Genomic DNA, 22,514 nt, shown 5'->3' with positions numbered 1-22,514 from the left:
GCAAGAACAGAGTCCCGAGGACATCCACACTGTGATTTATAGGACTTTTTTTTTTTTTTTAATGATCTGTGAGATCCTAATGTTTTCTGTACAAGGAATGAGTGGGAAAGAGGTTGGGAACAGATGCCACCTGTGGGGCTATTTTAAGCTAGCTAGGTTCCCTGTGAGACTTACATTTGACATTCTTATCAGTTTTGTGTAGCCCATTACTTCCTTTTCCATTGTATGCCCCTTTATGTCTGTGAATTTCCCTCTTTACAAGCCCCAGGAGGCGTGAGGCCATCCGTGGTTTCCCTGCTGGACCAGGCCCATGCTGACCACCAACTGCAGCAGGACGGGGGACGAAACCACCACCAGGTGCCTGCCCAGACGTCCTGCAGCCCCCAGCCAGCCTTACCCTCGGCGAGACTCCTGAGGGGTGCGGGGAGGCAGCCCCGGCGGGCGGTGAGCAGCCTCCCCTGGGTGCTGCTTGGCAGCCTGCTGGGGACCAGGGCTCAGCCTTGTCTGAGACGCTGGGTGGCTGTGAGCAGCGAGGACAACCCATCCGTAATGATTTTTTCACTTATTACCGGTTTTGTTAGATCCCCTCACTTCTGCGTGAGGCTGCTGCTCGTGTAGCCAAATCAAACGCGCTTCGGTTTGCAGGCGGCTCCCAAATGTGCTCTTCGCTCTTCCCCAGCATCGCTCCACATCTCCGTGAGGAAAACTTTCCTCCCGTCCCAGGCAGGTCCGAGGCGAGGCCGGGTGCTGGGGATGGGGATGGAGAACGGGAGGGTCCGGGGGGGGCCGGGGCCGTGCAGGGAGCGCAGCGAGCGGGGCTGGAGGGCGGCGCGGCGGGGTGAATGATGCGGGGGGGTTGCGGGATTTCTTGCAAGTAATTAAGTTTCGATTTCTTGCATTTATTTTAGTGCCAGGAAGCGCGAGGCGCCACGGACGGCAGGGAAAAAAAAAAAAAAAAAGAAGGAAAAAGAAAAAAAAAAAAAAAAAAAGGTCTCCATTGATCGGAGCCGGGCTTTGGGTTTGCTTTCGTGGCTCCTCCGCTGGGCGCTGCTGGGGGCAGGGTGCGGGGTGCGGGGTGCGGGTGCGGGGTGCTGGGGGGGGTCGGCGCTCCCCGTCCAGGCGGGTGCCCGCGCTGGCAGCGGAGGTGGAGCGCGCCCGGAGCGCGGCCCCGCATCCCGACGGATGAAAAATTGATGGGGCGCATTAGGTTCGGTAAAATATGAATGCGCGGCGTTAAATTTTAATCGTAAATCAGAGCGCGGATACATGAGAGGCGACAGGGATTTCTCCCCTGGTGTCTGCGTGGGTCAGGCTGTGGGCGTGGACGTGCGTGCGTGCGTGTGTGTGTGGGGGGAAATCTCCTTTGATTTGGGACCGGGGGCTGCGCGCCGGCCCTGACCCCCTCCCCTCCCTCCGGCTCCCCTCTCGCCCCGGGGATGCGGCCGCGCATCTCGGCCGCGCTGAAATGACCCAGACCCCAAATCAATAAGCGAAGGAAGAGCCCGGAGAGGGAAGCGCAGCGCTCGCTGTGCGGCGGGGCTGCGGGCAGGGCGCAGCGAGGCCAGCGCGGGGCGGCAGCGGGGGCTGCGCGGCTCCTGCGCGGCTTTTGCGCGGGCCGGCGGGGAGCGCAGCGCCGAGCGGCCGCGGCCGAGGGGCGGCGATGCCCGGTTTGGGGAGGGGGTCCCGGGACAGGGAAAGTTTCCTCGGGCGTCCCCACCGCTGCCCCCCGCGCCCGGAGCCCGCTCCTGCCCCGTCCCGGGGAGCGCAGCGGCGAGGAGCGGCCGGCGCTGCGGAGCGGGCTTGTCAGCCGCGATTAAAGTCAAGATTAATTCATATTAACGATATGCGTCCTCCGCTCTCCCCCGTGCCAGCATGCATTAGGACAGCGGCTGCCCGTAATTACCCTGCAGGCGGGAGGGGCTGCAGCCGCGCCGCGGGGAGGTGCCGGCCCGCCCGATCCGGCCGCCGAAGTTGAGCCGCGGAGCGAGGCGCACGGAGCCCTCTCCCCGCTGGGCTGCCCGCCCCCGGACCTCCGCGCCTAGACGAGGCGTTTGCCTTCATTTTTTCCCCTTTTTTTCATTTTTTTTTTTTCTCTAATTTTTCCCCGGACGGGAATGATGCTCCCCTCGCCCGCCGGGCCACCGCAGAGCCCCCGGCGCGGCGCGGGGGGCAGCGGCCGGGGTCGGGGGGGCAGAGGCTGGGGCAGGGGGTGCGGAGGTTGGGGTCGGGGGGGGCAGAGGCCGGGGTCGGGCCCTGCAGCCCCCCCCGGCCGTCCCCGACCCTCGCACGGGGTCCGGCGGCGAGGCGGGCAAGCTCGGCCGCGGACTTTTGTCAGGCGTTGGAGGGGCTCGATAGTTTGGGCTAATTAGACAAGCCAAAAGGCTTTTGAAGATTAAGCAAATCGGACAACCCTTGTTAATTAGAACATAATTTAAAGTTTGAAATTATATCACTCACGAAGTAGCCTAATTAGTATGACGATATGTTAATAGCCTACTGAGACGCGAAGCGCGGAGGTTTGGCACGAACTCCTTAAAGGCTTGCAAGAAAATCCTCTTTCCTGCGTTGTCATTAATAAAAGATTTCTATAGACTTCAGCCTTTCAACGGTGACATACAATTTATAGTACACACAATGCATTAGCCCATAGTGCTGCTCAATTTTTTTACTATTATGAAAACTAATAAATTCGTCAAGCTGAATTAAGCATACAAATCAGATGAGGCATAACAGATTACATATTGAAGCGCTGTGTCTCCCGAGCCTAAATGAAATTTCAATCTAATAATTCCTTCCTGGCCCGGCCATAATTTGTTTAGAGATGTTGTTCTACTTCTTTCCAAGCGCTATTCGCACCATAATTAAATGATACTCAAGCTTTTAACTTTGATTTATTTCATTTCTCCGAGCTGGCGACAGTGAGAGCTGATACAATGCAATTTTTTTTTATTTCCCTTAAAATTACCAAGTCTGCTGTTTAGGTGAGAAATTAAACACCTAAGCACTTATTTTAACCTTCCTGGCGCAAAGCGAAAATTTACGGAAACGCACCCGGCCACCTTAACCAAACCCGACTTCCCCGCTTCCCTTCCCTTTCTCTCTCCCGATTTAATTTCCCCCCCTCTTTCGGCCGGGAAGTTGCCGGGACAGCGCTGCTCTTTGCGGGAGGACCCCCCCAGCCCCGGGGGAGCCCCGGGGGAGCCCCGACGGCCGCTCCGCGCCTCCCCCCGGCGGCTCCCGGCCCGCGGCCGCTGCGCGCTGCGCATCCCCGGTGCGAGCTCCGCAGGGAGCCCGGCCGGGCCCCTGCCCTCCTGCCTTTTATTTCACGCCTTTTATTTCCTAACGGAGGTCGGATTTGGGGGCGGCGGAGGCGGGGTGGGGGCGCTTTTTTCTTTTTCTTCTTTTTATTTTTTTAATTTTTTAATTTTTATTTTTTAACCCCCCCCCCCTCCTTTTCCTTCGCCCTCCCCTTTCCGGGAGGTGCGCGGCGCGGGGGGCACGCGTGGGCGTGGGCGCGGGGGGGCGGCGGAGGGGAGGGGGCCGGGGCCGAGGAGGAGGCAGGCGCGCAGGGCCCTCGGCGGGGAGCGGGGCTGCGGTGACAGCCGAGAGGGGAGGGGAGGGAGGGGAGCGAGTAAAACCCACCGGCGCGGCGCCGGGGAGGGCACTTGGCGAGCGGCGAGGGCCGGCGCCGGAGCGGAGGCGGCGGCGGCCGGCGGCGAGCGCCCGGGCGGGAGGCAGCCCCGCGCAAACCCCGCGCAAACCCCGCGCAGCCCCGGAGCAGCCCCGGAGCATCCCCCGCGCGTCCCCGGAGCCGCCTCTCCCGGCCGCCCTGCTGGGGACCGAGAGGGATTTTTTTTAAATTTTCCTTTTCTAAAAAAAAAATCTCGCTTTTTTTTCTTTTTCTTTTTTTTTTTTTCTTTTTTTTTTTTTTTTTTCCTTTCCGCGCGGGGGTGGGGGGGTGGGTGGTGCAGGCGGGGCTCCTGTGGCTTTTCCGCGGGGTCCGGGCCCCCGGGCCCCGCGCCCCTGCCCTCCTCGGCGGCGGCGAGCACGATGATGATGTCCCTGAGCAGCAAGCAGCCCTTCGGCCTCCCCCACGGCGGCGGCGGCGGCGGCGGCGGCCTCCACGAAGCCAAGTACTCGGCCCTGCACAGCGCCTCGCCCTGCCCCTCCGCCGCCGCCCCCGCCGCCAGCCCCCCCAGCAGCACCGGCACCGGCGGCTCCGCCGCTCGCGGCTCCGGCTCCGGCGGCGGCTCCGGCTCGGGCTCGGGCTCCGGCGGCGGCTCCGGCGGCTCCGGCGGCGCGGAGGCGATGCGGCGGGGCTGCCTGCCCACCCCTCCGGTAGGTGCCCGCCGCCCCGCTTTAAGGGGAGCCCCTCGGCGGCCCCCCGGAGCCGCCTGATGATTTTTTCATGGCCGCGCAGCAAATCACCCGGCGGCGCCGGGCCGCTCGCCCAACTTATGCATGCGCCGGGGCTCGGCGCCCCCATGAATTTTTATGACCTGGGGCCGCTGCGTGGGGCCGCCGGGGCGTGGGGCGGCCGGCGTGCGTGTGCATGCTCGTGTGTGCGGGTGCGTGTGCGTGTGCGTGTGTGTGTGTGTGTGCGCGTGTGCCCGCCCGTGTGCGCGCCCGTGGCAGCCCGCGCGCCTCGCCCGCTCCCCTCGCTCCCCGTGCCGCTCCTTCTCCCGCTCCCCCCCCTCCCATCCTCTCCCCCCCTCCCCGTCCTTTCCTTCCTCCCCCCCCCCCCCCCCCAGGATCTCTTTTTTAACATGCGGGGAAGGTTTTAGTGGCACGGCGGAGCGCGCGGGGAGGCGAATTCCCCGCTGAGCGGTATGTGCGCCTTCTATTTGCAATTGCAGAGCAATATATTCGGCGGTCTGGACGAGAGCCTGCTGGCCCGCGCCGAAGCCCTGGCAGCCGTGGACATCGTCTCCCCGAGCAAGAGCCACCACCACCACCCGCCGCACCACAGCCCCTTCAAGCCCGACGCCACGTACCACACCATGAACACCATCCCCTGCACCTCGGCCGCCTCCTCGTCCTCCGTGCCCATCTCCCACCCGTCCGCCCTGTCGGGCGCCCACCACCACCACCACCACCACCACCACCACCACCACCAGCCCCACCAGGCGCTGGAGGGGGAACTCTTGGAGCACCTGACGCCGGGGCTGGCGCTGGGGGCCATGGCCGGGCCCGACGGCGCCGTGGTCTCCACGCCGGGCCACGCTCCGCACATGGCCGGCATGAACCCCATGCACCCGGCGGCGCTGGGCATGGCCCACGGCCACGGGCTGCCGGCGCACATGGGCTGCGTGAGCGACGTGGACGCCGACCCCCGCGACCTGGAGGCCTTCGCCGAGCGCTTCAAGCAGCGCCGCATCAAGCTGGGGGTGACCCAGGCAGACGTGGGCTCGGCGCTGGCCAACCTGAAGATCCCGGGCGTGGGCTCGCTCAGCCAGAGCACCATCTGCCGCTTCGAGTCGCTCACCCTGTCCCACAACAACATGATCGCCCTCAAGCCCATCCTGCAGGCCTGGCTGGAGGAGGCCGAGAAGTCGCACCGCGAGAAGCTGGCCAAGCCCGAGCTCTTCAGCGGCGCCGAGAAGAAGCGCAAGCGGACCTCCATCGCCGCCCCGGAGAAGCGCTCGCTCGAGGCCTATTTCGCGCTGCAGCCCCGGCCCTCCTCCGAGAAGATCGCCGCCATCGCCGAGAAGCTGGACCTCAAGAAGAACGTGGTGCGAGTCTGGTTCTGCAACCAGCGCCAGAAGCAGAAGCGCATGAAGTACTCGGCCGGCATCTGACCCCGAGCCGCCGCCCCGCGCCCACCCCGCGCCGCCGGGCCCCGGGACGGGCAGCGCAGGGGGCGCGGGGCCGGGGGCCGCCCCGGCCGGCAGGTACCGCCGCGGTAGGGGGGGGGAGGGGGGTTTGGGGAGGGTTTGGGGAGGGTTTTGGGGGGATTTGGGGGGGTCCCGAGCCCGCCCGGGCCCCGCTCGGGGGCTCGGGACCCAGACTGCAATCCAGAGTTGAGGCTCGCGCCGCGAGGGACGCCTCTAAAGTATTTTGATTTAAATAATAATAATGATAAAAGAAAAAAAAAAAAAAACAAAAAAACAGATGGCAGGGTTTTCTGCATTTACACTGCGTATTATAAATATATATATATATTTTTACTGTGGTTACTACCCCCCCTCCCCGTCCTCCTCGGGAGCCGCAGCGCTCGGGGAAGGGCCGACCCCGCTGTGTTCACCGCTCCCCGAAAGCTGTTATTAGATTGCCGCCAAGCAGCCCCTTGTAAATTATTAATTTCTCTCTCTAGCAACTTCATTTCGTGCTCATTCGAATTAATTGCACCTCTTTAATCTAAGTCTTGGTAAAAGTAAAAAAAAAAAAAAAAAAAAAAAAAAAAAAGGATAGTGAGAATCAAACATTTTGTGTTGGTAGGATTTCTGAACGTGAGCTTCTCTCCTCGCCTCCCGACCCTCCCTTTCGGCCGGCTGTAAATTGCCCCGCAGCGCCCGGCCCGGCCCCAGCCGCTCCCCCCCTCCTCCCGCCCTCGTTTTCCGCCTTGCACAGAGATTTGGGGGCGCGGGGGGGACCCCGGCTCGCCCCCTGCTCGCCTCCCCCCGGAGCTGGGGCGCAGCGCCCCGGAGCCGCCCCGGCCCCGTTATTTCTCCACCAGCCCCGCGTTTCTCCGGGCCGCCGGCTTCTCGCCGCCTTCCACGGCCGTACCGGGCCGCCGAGGGTGACCCCCCTTTTTTTTTGGGAGGCGTCTCCGCGGGGGAGCCGTGTGCAGGGCAGGGCGAGGGGCTGCGGGGGGCTGCGGGGGCTGCGCGGTGCCGCTGCTCGGGGCGCGGGGGGGGCGCGGGCACTGCCCGCTCCCGGCCGCTGTAAATAGTGGGGGTGGGCGCGCACCTGGACCTCCTCGGACAGATTTCGCTGTATTGCTGTTCTAGCTGAGACTGCTGCCAGTCTTAAGTCCTGTACATGACCCGATTTCGTTGCTTTGGTTCGCTTCCCTTTTTTAAATTTTATTTATTTTTTATTGTTTAATTTATTTTTTTAATTTATTTCCTTTTTTTTTTTTTCCTATTTATTTATTTATTCGGGCGATAGGTTTATTTATTCTAGTCCTGTACCGCGTTATTTTTCAATGGTGTTGAATCGTCTTTCATTAAAAAAGAAAAAAAAAAAAAAAGATTTTAACGTTTTACTGGCACGGCGCGTTTGCTGCTTCTTTCTGCCCCCCCCTACCCCATCCTCTCCCCTTTTCCCATCGAAATCCTCTCCCGCAGCCTGCGGCCGGGGGCAGGGGGAGGACGAGCGCGGCGGGGACGCGCTCCCGACCCCCCCAGACCCCGCTGACCCCCCCCTTGACGCCCCCCGGCCAGCTCCGCGCCCCCTCCCCGCCCCGCCCCGGGGGGGACACACGGGGGACCCCCGGTCCCCTCCGGCCCCGCAGCCTGCGCGGCTCCTTCTGGCGTCGCGAACAAAAAAAATTACCTATAAATATTTCTAGATAAATAAAGCTGGGAAAAGGGGAAAAAAAAGAAGAAAAAAAAAAAAGTGTTTTCACCGTGCGGCGCTCACAAAAGCCGGGGAAACCCGACGCCGGGCGGGGAGGGGAGCGGAGATGCTCCGCAAAGCGCTCGTAAATATTCATCTTTCCGCCCTGCCACCAGCTCCAGCTGCAGCTTCAAAGCCGCCCGGGCACGGCGAGGTGCCCCCCCGGCCCCCCCGACCCCCTCCCGGCCCCTCCGAGCCCCCCCGGGCCCCGCAGCCCCCGGCTCCGGCCGTGGCGGTGGCGGCGCCTTCCCCTGCCCGCAGCCCCCGCCGGGCTGCTGGGGAAGGGAGCGGGGGTTTGGGGTCGAGGGGGTCCGAGGGGGGTCCGGGGAGGGTCAAGGGGGGGGGACAGGCGCTGTCCTGGCGCTGAGCCCCGCGGCGGAGCGGGCCGGGATCACGCAACTCCCGGGGTGTGCGGAGGGGCTGCGGGAGGAGGGGGCGGCGGGGCCGGGGCCGGGGGGGCTCCCGGGGGGCGGCATCGGCCGGGGGGGGGCCCGGGGGGACCCCCAGAGCCCAGAGCCGGCGGCGGGGACGGGCGTCGGGCGGGCAGCGAGCTCCGCCGCCTCGCTTCGCCCTGCTCGGCGAGCCGCTCACTTCGAGGCTATTAGGGGCGAATTAATAAATTACACAGCGAATTATTAAATCCAGATAATTACAAGGAATAAGTAAGTAATCATTAGTTATCTCAGCTAATTACTGCGGGTCAGAGCGAGCGAGAAGGCGAAATCCTCCTCGGGAATTGAAATTAACTTTGCACGGGGAGTCTCCGCTTGACATCCCCCGTCTGCAGGCGCACGGCGGCTCCCCTGCGAGCCGGGCTTCCCGCTCCACGCGGGGAGAATGGAAATAAAATTAAGTGGCGAGGAGGTAACAGGCAGAAAGCAGCCGCCTTTCGTTTGGGTTTCTATTTTTTTTTTTTAATTATTATTTATTACTATTTTTATTTTTTCCCCACCTTTCGCCGCCCGCAGCCCCCCGGCAGCGGGGAGGCAGCGGCGGGGCGGAGGCTGCCGGAGCCCCCCGGGCTCGGTGCGCTTTGTTTTGGGGACAATGAGCTGCCGGCCCCGCGGGGAGCCCCGGCCCCCTCCGCCGCTCCCCGGGAGCCCCCGGCCCCCGGTCCCCTGCCCCGGCCGGGCGCGGCCCCGAGCCGCCGGGCGCGCTCCGGGAGGGCAGAGCTGGCGGCGTCCTCCTCGCCTTCCTCCCTCGCAATTAGGTGGACGGTCTTCCCCCTCTTCCCTCGCCCCAGTCTGGGATGATAATTAAAATTTAATGAAGCCTGGGAGTAGCGGAGCTCTGCCTGGGGACGGCGGGATGGAATATTTTAACTGTACGTTTACACCAAGTGTCTGGCTTCAAAGACGTGACTGCTTTTAATCTCGAATTAGAAAACCACAGCCCTGAAATTAAATATTAGCCACCCCCGGCTCCCCGTCCTTCCCGGCGCGCTGTCACGGCCGTGTCTCCCTGCCCTGCCCCACGACACCCCCCCGCTCCCCAATTACCCTTTCGTTAATAATAGATGGCTTCGCGAGGGCGCGGTACTCCGGGCCTTGCCGATTTTTTTTTTTCTTTTTTCCCTCCCCCCCCCCTTTTTTTTTTTTTTTTTTGTATTTAATAGGGTTAATGCAATATTAATTGCTGGCGGCTGCTATAAGAGCGCGCCGCGTTTTTCCAGGGACAAATCGATGGAGCGGGGCAGCCGGCGCGCAGGGAGGAGGCGGAGGCGCAGCCCCGGGGCCGCGCAGGGTGAGTGGGGGCCGCCGCGCAAATCCTGCGCAAATCCCGCGCAGGGGAGGCGCTGGGGGGGGGTGGTGGTGCTTGTGCCCCCCAGGGAACGCGGGTGGTTGGGTGCAGGAACCGAGGAGGGGCCAGCCAGCAATTGTCCCCGCTGTTGGGGCAGGAGGATGCCCGGAGGAGGAGGAGGAGGAAGAGGAAGAGGAGGCCGGGGAGCGAGGGAAGGGAGGGGGAAAAATCCCCGAGAAAACTCCGCGTCGTCGCGGCCGGGACTCCCCCCCCCGGCGGGGAGGGGGCTGCTCGGGGAGCCCCCGGTGCCTCCTCGCCTCCCCCAGGGCTGGGCCCGCCCGCGGCACTTGTTGCCGGAGAGAGAAAGAAAAAAAAAAAAAAAAGAAAAACAAAACGAAAAAAAAAAGGAAAAAAAGAAGAAATAAACGGCAACACCAACATCCCGCTCCCCTGGCTCAAAATCCCAAAGAGAAACGGCAGGGGACGAAAAACGCGTCCCGGGCAGCTGAGCCCTGCCCCAGGAGGAGCCTTCGGCCGCCTCCTCCTCCTCCTCCTCCTCCTGCCGGGCTGCCGTCGGGCAGGGGCACGGGGCCGTTTCCGCGCAGTTTCCGCGCAGTTTGCGCGCTCCCCGCCCGGCGTCGCGCAGCGCAGCGCAGGGGCCGGCCTCGCCTCCCCGCTTATCCGGAGCCGGCTCATTTCCATAAAGTCCTTAAGGCAAATAACTGTTGGGGCTCTAATTTATATCTGATCGAAAATTAGCCGTCATTATGCGCTCCATTAGCAGCGTCTTTAATGTGCTTCTAAGCACCATTTGTCAAGCGGCTTGTTAATATCCTTCAAGTCTTTAAAGTTGAGAGCTCATTAAGGAGCGCGCTCCCTTATTGATGGCATTTAGATGAGTTTGGGGGAAGGAGCGGGCAGGGGCCGGGCCCCCCCGCACCCCCCCGCCCACCGAGGCCTCGGGGACCCCCCGGGGGTCGTGGCTCCCCTTTCGGGGTGCACCAACCCCCCCCCCATCGAGGGAGCGGTCTCGGGAGCATCCGCGGCTCTGCCCCAAATCCTCACCTCCTGCCCCCCCCCGGGCTGCTTGCGGGGAGCCCCCCGCGCCCCCCCGCCGCCTTCCCCCGGGCGAAAGCAACGAGGCGGTAATGAGAGCGCTAAGCAGGGCTGCGGGGGGGCGGCGCTGACAGCCGGGCCCCGCCGAGCCCCCCCCGGCGCTGCCCCCGGGGACACCCCTGGGAGCCTTTGTCCCCCCCGGGCCCGGGACTGGGGGCACCCAGGGGCACCCCCGCCTGTGCAGGTGACCCCTGATGGGTTTTGTTGCTCTGGGTGCGGTTTGGGGGGAGCTGCTGCCCTGCTGGCAGCTCGCCGGGGTGTAAATTTCGCTCCCTGCCTTGCTGTCCCAAAGCTGTCTCGCTTCGAGTGCTCGCATCCAAAGCCTAAACTTCTCGTGGCATATTTATGTGGCTGACATTTTCATTCACTCCCTTTATTTCTTCATGCAGTTTTGCCAGGCTCCGGTGGTGCCGGTGTGCTGGGGGGCCCTGCACGCACCCAGCGCCGCCCCACGCAGCCACGGGCCCGCTGCCAGAGCAGGGGCACAGCGTGGGTGAGAGTGGGCAGGAAAGGGGGAAAAATGCACCAGAGGTGAGTGGCAGCGTATTTAACCCGTGTCCCAATGGACTGGATGCTTTGGTTGATTTCTTCTTTTTTTAAAAAAGACTTTTTCCAGAGTTTTACATTTTTTTTCTGGGCCTTCCTGGCAATTCTGCGCTTCTCCCAGCCCACGGCGGGGAGGCCGAGCAGCGCTGGAGCCCAGGAGGGCGATTTCCCCTCGGATTCACGCCCTCTGCTTGGATTCTCGGGCGTGCAATAATGCACAAACTCTGACCCCTGCTTTTCTCGGGGATGGGGCATTAATAAAATCTCTTGCCTGGGGCAGGTACGTGTGTGATTTTCTGCCTTTTCCCTGGCGTGGGGCACACATGGGGCCTGTCCCTGCTGTCAGCTGCCTCGCTGCACAAGGGCTGTGGGGATGCAGTCACGTTTAAGCTCTTTCCCTCTCTGTTATGCTTATTTGAAATAGGCCAGAGGATTTAAAAACAGAGGTGGGGAGAGGCAGAGAGAGGCACAACCACGCAGGCAGGCAGGCACACACGGTGCGACCCCACCGGCCTTCCTGAGATGTGGCCGTGAGGGGAAATGTCCAACACCGGGGGAACCTCGTGTGCTCTGTTCTGCCCCGGGACAGCTCCTGGGACAGCTCCTGGTACGGCTGTCCTCACCCTGCCCCTTTTCCCTTAGGAGTGCTTTAAGGACCCTCACCAATAGCTCTAGAGGGTCTTTGGCTTTAGGAGAGCTCTGACCGATGTTAAGGTTTAACCAGGACAACTCAAAGGTTAAATTGCAAACAAAAAACTCACTGCAATTTACTCCATAAAAAGCAGCAAATACAGCACCAGGGCTACTTGGTTCGCATCCTTAGAAAAGACCCCTTAATTCACACACCTGCAAAGCCTGAACCTCTAGGAAGGAAGCAGGACCCCCAAACTCCCTCCCAACCCCCAGATTCCTCCCTCCCCAAGGCTGGTGGTGTCCCCAGATGCCAGCACTTTCCCGCCCCGTGGTGCCCGGGCTGCTCAGCTCAGCTTCGTGCCAGACCTCCCCGCGGGCGAGTCAAGCTGCAGGACAGGCAGGGACCTTTCAGCTGGGCCTGACAAAACTGTCTGAGGCTGAGTAAAGAAAACCAGAAGCCATTTAGCACATAACAGCACCCTGCACATCTGAAAGAGGAAAAACACCTGCAAGGACCAGAGAAAGGAGCAATATAACAATTATTGTGCTTCGGTTTCAGAACAGGCTTTCTAGGAAGAAGGCGCTGCTCCAGCTCTCCGCTCTCTCATCATTTAGAAATGACAAGCCTTTCCTCGACCCAGGGAAGTGCTGTGCTCAGGCTGAGGCCAACTATGATGGACCAACATCTCAGAGCATGTATATTTCTTTATTTCGAGGTACCTCAGAGCGCTTCTGGCTGGCATTACATTGCATCTCAATCTTATTTCTGGCGAGGCAGAATCACTCTCACACACTGTAAAACAACATTGCTCCTGCACACTCCAGGCAGTGGGCTGGAACCGAAGTGCATACGTGCAGCCGGTTCCTTTTTGTGCCCACAACCTCTGCGAGGCCAGCTGTCTGACACGGCCCCATGCATTAGGCATTGTGCTGCCCTGCTGACACCCCCAGGTCAGGAGCACTCCCCTCTTCTAAACCTGAAAATACTCCTGGAGTACAAAACCACCAGAAGAATATCAATTGCAATTACAACCCTAAACTAAATGCACAGGATTGCGGCCTTTTCAGCATTGCATTTCTGTGGCAAGTTTCTCCATTGTGCACCCACCATTCAGTCATGTTGGGACAATTTGTTAAATAATGTAGAGGCACTTCATCACGGCGCAACATTGGAGGTGATTTACAGTTTGGTCTTTTAGCAGCACACCTGTAAATTGCTATAAATAATGCTAACCCCTATTAAGGAGACACCAGGGTGCTTCCAGGCTGAGCAAATTAATGGGGAGGCAGTTGTGAACGATACTGGATAAAAGCATCACCAGTTCGTGGCTGATATTCAGAGCCGGTGGCGTGCCCCACAGCCAGACCTGCAGGCTGAGGTCTGTTCCCCAAGGGCAGAGCCTGGCAGGCAGTCAGCTGAGTGCTGGTACGCAGAGATCAGTGTCTCCCTGGGCATACCTTTGTTTGTCTCGAGGGCATAGCGTAACTTTTACTAATCAGCTAATTAATTTAATTAGAAATAGCTCAATGCAGATGATCTTCTCATCTATACTAAGTCTTCACTCAGCACGTGTACCGGGTTAACAGTGAAGGAAGGCTATGAAGCAGGTAGACCAAAACCCCGGGCTATTTCAATGTAGAACACGTGCTACTATCCCACAGCTTTCTGACACCTGAAAACCACTGGGCACACCAGCTGTGAAGTTGAAAATAAGCACAACTAAACAGAACTTGCCCACTTTCCATGTGCACAATGCCGATGGCTTACCTCCCTTCTCAGCAGTACCGAACAGTTTCATTTCTATCCAGCAATGCAAACAACAGCAATGCACAATCATTTTGGAGATGTGACTCATATTCAGCTAGTAAGAAGCATCAGACAGTCAGGGAAGCCTGGTTCCTCGTGAAGACGCTGCTGCAGATGCCAGTTTTTGGCATGTTTTGTGAGGGGTGGGGAAAGCTTCTGCAGAACCCCATGTTAATTAACATTGAGAAGACACAGGTGGACAATCAATGTCACCCTACTATCAATGTCACCCAATAAACCATGTCCCTAAGCACCATGTCCAACCTTTCCTTAAATACCCCCAGGGACGGTGACTCCACCACCTCCCTGGGCAACCCGTCCCAAATGCCTGACTGCTCTTTCTGAGAAGAAATGTCTCACAGTTTGGACGTGGAAGAGCGTGAGAAAAGAGGATCGAGTTCCTGAGGATCCAGTCATGACAAAACAGAAAATCACATGAAAAGCACTTCCCCCAGAAATAGGTGATTATTGCCCAGGGATGCAAAAGAACAGCTGAAGATGGCAGAACCACGTTAAACCATGAACTAAGCTTTCCTCATAGGTTCACCATGAACACTTGCATGTCAAAGGTGTTGCAAATAATTGACAGATAGAGATTCAAAGTACCTGAACACAGGCAAGTGTTCACACAGGTGCCCTGAGCTATACCTGGGATTCAGCTAAACCCACCCAGCTGTATTTTTGAGGTGTGAAAGCCTCCTCCTGGCTCACTGAGTTGATACCACCACAGACTCAGCAGGCTGCAGCAGTGCAGCTCGGCAGCCTGCCACAGGTTTCACATGCTCCTTCAGCTGACGAGGGCCACTATATATTTCCAGCATCTTTTTTCCTTTGAAAAAATAGTTAACTCCACTCTCAGTTACAGTCCTGCAGATATTTCACTCATGTCTGATATTAAGAAATGTACAACAGGGACTGCAGAAATGAATCACACCATCTGATGGTGAGATTAAACCCAGCAGCTTTCAAGGGGCAGTGTATTGTCTCACTGATGGAAACACCACAGCTCCCTACAGCAGGGTGAGGGATTTGGGAAAAGCAGAGGGAGTGACTAAGACAAGCATACTTTTTGCAAATATATTAGTTCAATTTTTTTTCTTCATTTACTTCTCCCACATCCTGGCTTTCATTTACTTTGCATAAACTACCAAGCTTCCCAGTACAGGTGGCCTCAGGAAGTGATTTTCCAGGCAGGTTCCACTATGCTGCGATTTTCTAGTCAGGAAGGAGGAGGAAAACAGCCTGGAGCAGGACTCAGAGTGAGTGACCGCAGCCAGCAGCAGCGGCTGAACCTCGCCTGCTCTGAGGCGCTTTGGTGTGCGCATGTGCAGGCCAGAGCCGGTGCACGGGGGTGAGGTGACAGATGGCTCCTTGCCCTAAAACCTTTCAGTCCAACAGGCTCCTAATGCACTTAAAGTACTCACTGTGATCCTGGGCACCTTTCCTCCCTGTGCTGGCCACCCCTGAGCTGGCTCGGCCTAGGCTGGTTTTGTGTGAGGGCTCCCAGCCCCGGCTGTGGAGCTGCCCTGCAGGCAAGGCCATGAGGCGCGCATGGGGCTCCTCCCCTTACACCACACAACAGCTGACACAACTCTGCCTGCCTTGCTTCTGTAGCGCTTTGGTGGCACGCTGTGTACGCAGCCACCGCTTAAAAACAAGCCTCTACCACCAAGGGAGCTGCGGCTGGCCCTGGAAGCCTCCAGTCTTCCAGGAGCAGCTACTTTGTACAGGCCTGCATGGGCGCCTGCTCTCCCCTGGCTCGGTGCACATCATCCACACTATTGCCCCTGGCAAGGGGACTCGCACCCCTCCCTGCCCCTCACGTGGCTCGAGGATATTAGTGCTGGGTTTCAGTGTGACGGGAAGAATTCAAAGCGCCATAAATCCTGACCTCCCTCTGATTAACTGTCCCCATCTCGAGCAGTTGTTTAGCCATTTCTGCCAAATGCTCTGCAAAACGCGAGTGCATTGGTGATGATATCGCTCTCCCACAACAGAGGCTGGGAGAGGCGAAGTAAAAGCAAAGGCTCTAATTCATCAAAATATTCTAATACCACAGAGCTCCTTTGAGAGCATCACGGCTCCACACAAGTGAAAGCTCATTGTAATTCAGAGCATAAAAGTTGAAGGGCCTGCTGTGGTAGAGCGAGGCCTGGAGACTGAAGCCAGGTAATCCTGAACTTCCCTTATCATAAATACTTTTTGTTTTAATTTGCGCTGTGAGCCTGGCATGAGCCTGGTTTGCCCAGAAAGCACACAGCAATGTCAGGGAGAGTGATTTCCCAGTACTCACGTGGAAAGGGAGAGCGTCCAATTTTCTGAGCCAACCGATGCTGAGGAGCCGGGAGGCAGACAACTCTTATGAAAGAAAACTGGAGAAAATAACTTTAAACACCATGCTTCAGGGAGGGCTCTTTGAGGATGCTTTTAGAAGCACCACTGTGGTCAAGTCCAGATTTGAGACACCTTGTTTGCAAACAGTGATCCTGTGGCCAGATGGAGCAATGTTTTCTGACACAGTTCAGGAAGATTGGGGAGCAACACTGTGAGAGAACGGGTCACAGTGTAGGGGGCAGGAACCTTCCTGAGGTGCTATATATCTCTGTATATGGATATGTGCTTCCCTAGTTGGAGACTACCCATGCCAGGTACGAAAGTTGGTGTTGGAAGCAGCTGACCCCCAGAGACAAGGTTTACCTCTGTTTGGGGTAGGAGATATCAGCTTGGAGCCAACTGGGAGCCAGGAGCTACTGCTGCTCTCAGATGCTCCTCCTGAGATGCACAAGCCCCCAGCCTCTGGGTCTTCCGTGTGCTACTGAAAATCTGTTCTTCACTCTTCTTCTGTCTACCCATACAGATAGGCAAATTACAGAGCTGACTGGGAGACTGGATAGCTTCTGGAACAACTTCAGACCTTTTTCTCGTCTCACTCTACAAAGAACCGAGTGGTTCTTCAGGGTCTGCACACTCTCAGCTCCCACAGACTGCAGGCAGGGCCCTTTCCAACCCTTCAGATCTCACCTGGATTAGCTGTGCTTGGAAGCTGCTCATCTCACGGTTGTCTGCCTTTCACTTGGTGGTAAAACAAACAGGTAACTTCATTGTTAACCTCAGTGAAACAAACCTACTAATTCAACACAGAGAGGGACCAGGGGTTTCAGTTACTAAGTTGCTTTCTCACCCATGGAGATTAATTTCTGCCAGCCAGCATTGCAGCAAACAAATATGAATCTGGCACTCACTTTGTCTGTCCTGCAGATGAGTTGGGACTCAACAGCAGGCTTTCAATCAAAGACACACTTTGACCTTTTTCTCTTTCGTCTCCTCTGCTAAATGATCTTGAGAGCTCATTTAACCAACAGCTATATTGGACTTTTATGCTTTAACATTTAAAAGTAAACCTTAAATGTTTAGAAGGAGAAGTTTATTTCCTAAGGTTAAATTCCTGGCAATGTGCTTTACCTTCATAGCTGCTGGGCTTCTTTATGCTCGGGATCACTCTTCAGCAATATGCCTGTGTCAAAAGAAGACTCAGACATGGAAATATTCATTAACATGTTTATTTGTTTACCTTCAAAGACATCACATTTTATTTACCTGTAGGCATATATGTAGAAAATACAAAGATATTATAGAGAAATGATGTCAAACAAGACACATTTTTTTTTTTAAAGTCTGCATTCTCTTCTTTGTAGTTGTTGTCTTCAGAAACATTTCTCGAACTCTCAAGACAAAATCCTTGATGTACACCATTTCTGAAGGCTGCTAAGTTCTGACCTCGTGTAATAGCCAAGTCTTACATACCTACTTATGACTTTACCCTATTTCTTGCATTTTTACATGTATATTATTGTTTCTTTCAGTTAGTCTGCTTTTTCCTAGCAGGAAACCAAAATGTGGCTTTAGTAATATCTACCATCAATCTTATTTATTCCATCTATTTCTAGGTAATTATATATAGTGTATTTCTTAGTCTACATTTGGATGGTCTATTTAGAGATGATTGGATCCCTTCCAGAATAGCAATGACCTTTCTGTGACTCAAACATTAATTTTCCAAATGGGTTCACAGGTAAATGGTGAAATACCTTATATATCATCATAATTAACAAGATATACCTTATTAATGATTAGAAAACATGCTTTTCATAATTATAAACAGAATCCTTTCTGAGGTACAACCTTACCCTCTGCTAGGAATTGTTAATCAATACCATCAGATACATCTAACAGCAAAACCTTCTAAAATCCTATTCCAAAAGCAGTCTTAATTGCGAGGTCTCACATACCACAGGCAGACGCATTACTCAGATTTTAAAGACATCAATATTACCACTTCAGAACTATTCAGAGTCTGATCTGCTATAATGTGTTTGACAAGTCTCTGTTTTGAAACAGACAACTGGCATTACGGTCTACATTGATTTACCTGCTTTCCTAACTTCATTAAAGCCAACTATTCCTATAATTTCTTAGCGCGCAGAAAAGCCTGCAACTTGGTTCTACCTCTCTCATGAGTATTCTTTTCTGATCATAATGTTTTGAAGGAAAGGGAATTAGAGGCTTTTTAGAAAAACGTGGAGGAACAGTAGCAATGATAATGAACCCGGCAGCGCAGAAAAAAGATTCTGTTCCATACGAGGAGCTCCTTAAAGAAATCATAGTCTCCCTCAAATAAAGAGAGGAAGAACCAAAGTTCCCTAATTGGAACTAATTGGAGCCCTGATCTCATGAAGATCTTAGGAACAGGATTATGTCTGGCAAGAGATCACCAAAGACAAGCGGTGCTGGAAGAGGCACTGGTAATTCAGTCCGTGGTGATCCTTCTGAAGCAGCGGTGAGTCACTAGCGCAGCCAAGCAGTAGTGAGAGCTGTGCTTTTAGCCGGAGAATGTGGGATGTTAGGATGAGGCCTGTCCGCTAGCCACGGAGCTCTGACTGTTTCTAACAGCTGAGAGGCTCAGTCCAGGAACCCATCCATATTATAATGTACAGAACTACTCTCTGTCTAACCACCTTGCCCCATTGATTGGAAGTGGAAAGCACAGCCATTGCTTTTCCACTAAAAAAAAGTCTGCAAGGAGCAGAACAATAGCTGCACGCTGCCAGCCAGACAGCTACTCGTCAGACAAGTAGTTACTGGGATGGGAGGCAGGTACATTTAGCTCAATAAACAACATTTTATCCAGGAGCTTCCTGACTGAAGAACATAGCTTGTATGTGCATCATTATAGGATGATAAAAATCCCCTTATTTTTATTAAAAGCTTTGTGACTAACAAGTATTGTTAGGAAGTATGGGAGAGCTAATGCTTTAGAGGAAGAATTCGTGACCATTTCCTCACCAGCATACAAAAGTTATCACTTAGCAATGAGTTCAGATTTGCAAAGAATACTGATGATCACGGATGCTATTTAATATAGATGCATAACAACTTTTGGGACGCATACATATAATGTTTGGTTGTTGTAAAAATGTACATAAGGTTCAAAACCCATAAGAATTTAGAAGCTTGCCCTTGAAAAAATGATAATCAACTTTTCTAGAATGTCAGCTTGGTATACAGTATTTTTATATGTTTTTTCCCCACTACGAATGATAAATTCACATACCCCATTCTTTTCAACAACTTTCTGATAAAAGAAATTACAAATATCTAAAATCAGCATCATGTTAAAGAAGCTCTGCTATGTTTTATCAGGACTAGAAGAGTTTGCAGATTAATGTGATTTTCAGGTGTTATTTCCAGTTTCTGTATTGTTTTTCTAGTACTTTTGGTCTTTCACATCAACAGCATTAAAATATGAGGGGTAAACTGTATACTGTTATTGTTTATATTTAATTCATGGTCCTGTTCCCCTTCCTTGTATTCATTAAATGTTTACCTTCTTTAACACTCAGTAAATTTGTATGCTTAAGTATGTGCATAATTTTGTGTAGGAACATTCGTATACAAGTTTTTATCCTTCTAGAAACATTATAAATTAAAATTGTTGTCATGAGCCTTGTGTTCAGAAAATAAAGACCTCTAAGTAAAAGAATAAAAGTATTGCTACAGGTATTCGTTTACATTGTAAGCACACAGCATCTTCATCAAAAATGATCTAATAAGAGCCAGTTAATGATGTATTTTTCACCATGCCTTAACAGGGAGAAATTCTATTGTCACATGTCAACCAGGTACTCAAATCGCAACCCTGAAGAAAACCAGTGAATTGAGTTATTACTATAGCAAAAGCTATTGCTTGCTCAAAGACTGTCATAAAAACTGATTACAGGTCTAATGGACCTTGCTTCAAACTCTGGCTCCGGAAACCTCCATTTAAAGACAGGAAAGATCAATTATTGGGATTCATAAAGCTTTGTTTATGTAGCTCAAAAGAAAGATTTTCTAATATATGAAATTAAAAAAGCTTGCGTGAATTTTCCTAAATAAAATCCAAAGGTTCCAAATCCTGCTTCGGCATATATTTTGTGAGTCAATAACCACCACCTTCTGTCCCTTAACTGTTCTTGGGGCCAGCAGTGACAGTGGCTGGGAAATGCCCCCTCAGAATGGTGAAGACCACAGGAGTCAGACTGCTGCGGGTGATGGGTGGAACGTACAGCCAGGAATGTCAGCACCTCAAAACAGGAGACAATTCTCCACACACCCTCTACAATCGGGGCTTCAGATTATTTATCAGAAAGAGTCCAAGCAGATTTTTACATTTCCAGATTGTGTGAATGAACACAGGCTTTACTAAAAGGGAAATTTCATTTTCCGTGTTGAAAAGGTGACATACAGGTATTCTGCTAGTTGCACTTTCACTATTAAATATACTCATTTCAGCTGTGCCTATAGATTGATGTTTCACTTGAGACAGTCAATGGCATTTCAAATGCTTTGGTTGTACAGATTTTCAGCAATTTCTTAAGTGTGCTCAACCAGATTTTAAAGAAACTTAGTTGTGTTTGGGTCTGACCTGCATTATAGACAAGATCAAAACTGCACCACTGTGGGCCACCCAGGCTGGATCTATTCTGTTCAGGTCATTGTTGAACCACAACTGTTAAGCACAGAAGCTAAAAATCACTGATAGTTCTAGATATAAGGCATCGAGCTTGTAGCTTTTTTCGCTTGTTTGTTTGTTTGTTTTTTTCCTGAATGGGACAATAATTAGGGATTTAAAGCAAATATTCCAGACATTTAGAAATTGATCTTCCAAGGTATTGAGCATCTTGGATTCATATTTACTTCAGCAAGCATAAAGGATGTTTGGTATCTTAATGGGAGGATCTCGACACTTTGAAACACAATAAGCATTAGTGGTACAAACAACAGACATCCTGTTCTGTATTATTCTTTTCCTTTTGTATTTATATCAATGACACTAGCTACTTTTCATAAAAAAGATGAGGCCACCCTTAGACAGACGAGAACTTAGAGCTCTCAGGTATTTATACTGCACCACTGTGTACCCACTTAAATGACAGAATTTCCACCAAAATCCTTACTTTGTTACGTGAGTCTTCAAGGATCTTCCAGTTTTTATAATAGACATCTATCAGCTTCTCTGTAAGCAAGCAGGTGTTCTCTGTAATGAAAAAAGGCAAATAACAAATACCAAATGTTGTAAGTTTATACTTGCTGATATCTACGTATTTTATGTTTGACTTCAGCATCTGGTTAATAGATTTGCTTTTGTCTCAAAGGCTTTTTTATTTAAATTAAAAGCAGTTACAGGATCAAAGGCAATTAAATTCCAAACACAGGAAAAAGAGTAAAAAATGTGAAGGAAGTGTGAATTTGTTCCTTTATGAACAAGAAAAATATTGTTACTTAGACAAAGTAAACCAGCTGATATACAATTACCTGTCAAAATCAGGTTAAATTTTGATACCAAATGACATTTTATGAAAATCATCATATTATTAGTAAAAAAGCGTACAGATTAAGAGCAAATACTGTACCAGGAATTACCTAGAATTTGTGTCTCTGGAAGAATCACTTGTTTCTTTATCAAGCTCTGTTATTACAAAAACAAACAAACAAGAAAGCGTGTTAGTGCTTTGGACTTAGAGCACTGTTGTAAGACAGTAAAAAGTCACAAGAGAAGGAAATCCTAGACAATAGATACAACTTTAGCTACCTAAGATACAACTCTGGATTACAGAACTGGCAGGGGCTTCTTAGTTCTCAAACAAGGTCTAGTTTTTCAGGATACGGCCAGGTGAGACCACTCTGATTTAATTCACTGAAGCAGCTGAGAGCCTCATGCAGTTTGGCAGTGCTGCCATGGGGTCTGAACTATGTTGTCCCATCCCAGCTTTACACCAGGATAGCATTAATGCTCTTCCCAGTGGAACCTCAACACTGAAGAAGTGGTGCAAGATCAGTGGGTGCCTCAAATCCAACACGTGACTATGTATGTATAGTACCAGATGTACTTGCAAGGAAATACACTTGAAAGTGTGTCTCTGACAACAACGTGTCTTCCATTCTTGGACATATACAAAACCCAGTGGAGATGTGCGTGACAGATAGGGAATTACAGCATAAATTGCTGTTCTCATGCACCTTTTGGCCTTTTGCCTTCACACTTGGACACCAAACTGTCACTGTCTGATTAACAGTTCTATGCTCCCAGCAAATATGAAGTGTATCAAGGGTAAGTAACAGAATACTGAGCCGTAGATGTTTTCTTGGCGGTTGTTTGGCCTGTGCTAATTGGGAACAATAAAAGCATCTCATATTCATAATGATAATACATGTAAACCACCACAGATCACACCATCTAGCATCCTTCTGTCTCATTGTGTTGGGTGAAATGCAGCGCTAAGCATTAATATGTATTAATAGTATGTAAATACAATTAATCATAATAGGATGTTCCTGACATATTATCACTGCTGTTGATAAAACATAATTAAAAATTGTCCAGTCACATTTTCAGCATAGAAAGAATTGGCATCTCTGTTGTTCTTACAGTTTACATGACTCTATGTAAGAAATTGTTATACTTCTAAAAATCTCATTATTTCATTATGCTCCTGTAGTAGAAGTTCAAGCAGAGCTGTTAGTCCTTTATACAACGTAATTAGTGAGAAGTCATAGAAAAGAATGAAAGCTG

The 22,514-nt window shown here is 53.0% G+C and overlaps 1 protein-coding gene across 1 annotated transcript; it reads left to right on the top strand.

The window, feature by feature from the left end:
* Positions 1-4,050: 4,050 nt before the first annotated feature.
* Positions 4,051-5,798, top strand: POU4F2 (POU class 4 homeobox 2; the record flags this gene model as incomplete). Its single annotated transcript, XM_082760294.1, has 2 exons — positions 4,051-4,338; positions 4,857-5,798. The coding sequence occupies 2 exons, from the start codon at positions 4,051-4,053 to the stop codon at positions 5,796-5,798; spliced, it is 1,230 nt and encodes a 409-aa protein (XP_082616420.1).
* Between the last annotated feature and the right edge of the window lie 16,716 nt (positions 5,799-22,514).

The sequence above is a fragment of the Aythya marila genome (assembly GCF_965140915.1).
Source record: "Aythya marila genome assembly, chromosome: 4".
Classification (NCBI taxonomy): Eukaryota; Metazoa; Chordata; class Aves; order Anseriformes; family Anatidae; genus Aythya; species Aythya marila.
Note: the sequence above shows the minus strand (reverse complement) of the source record. Positions and strands in the feature narration are given on the sequence as shown.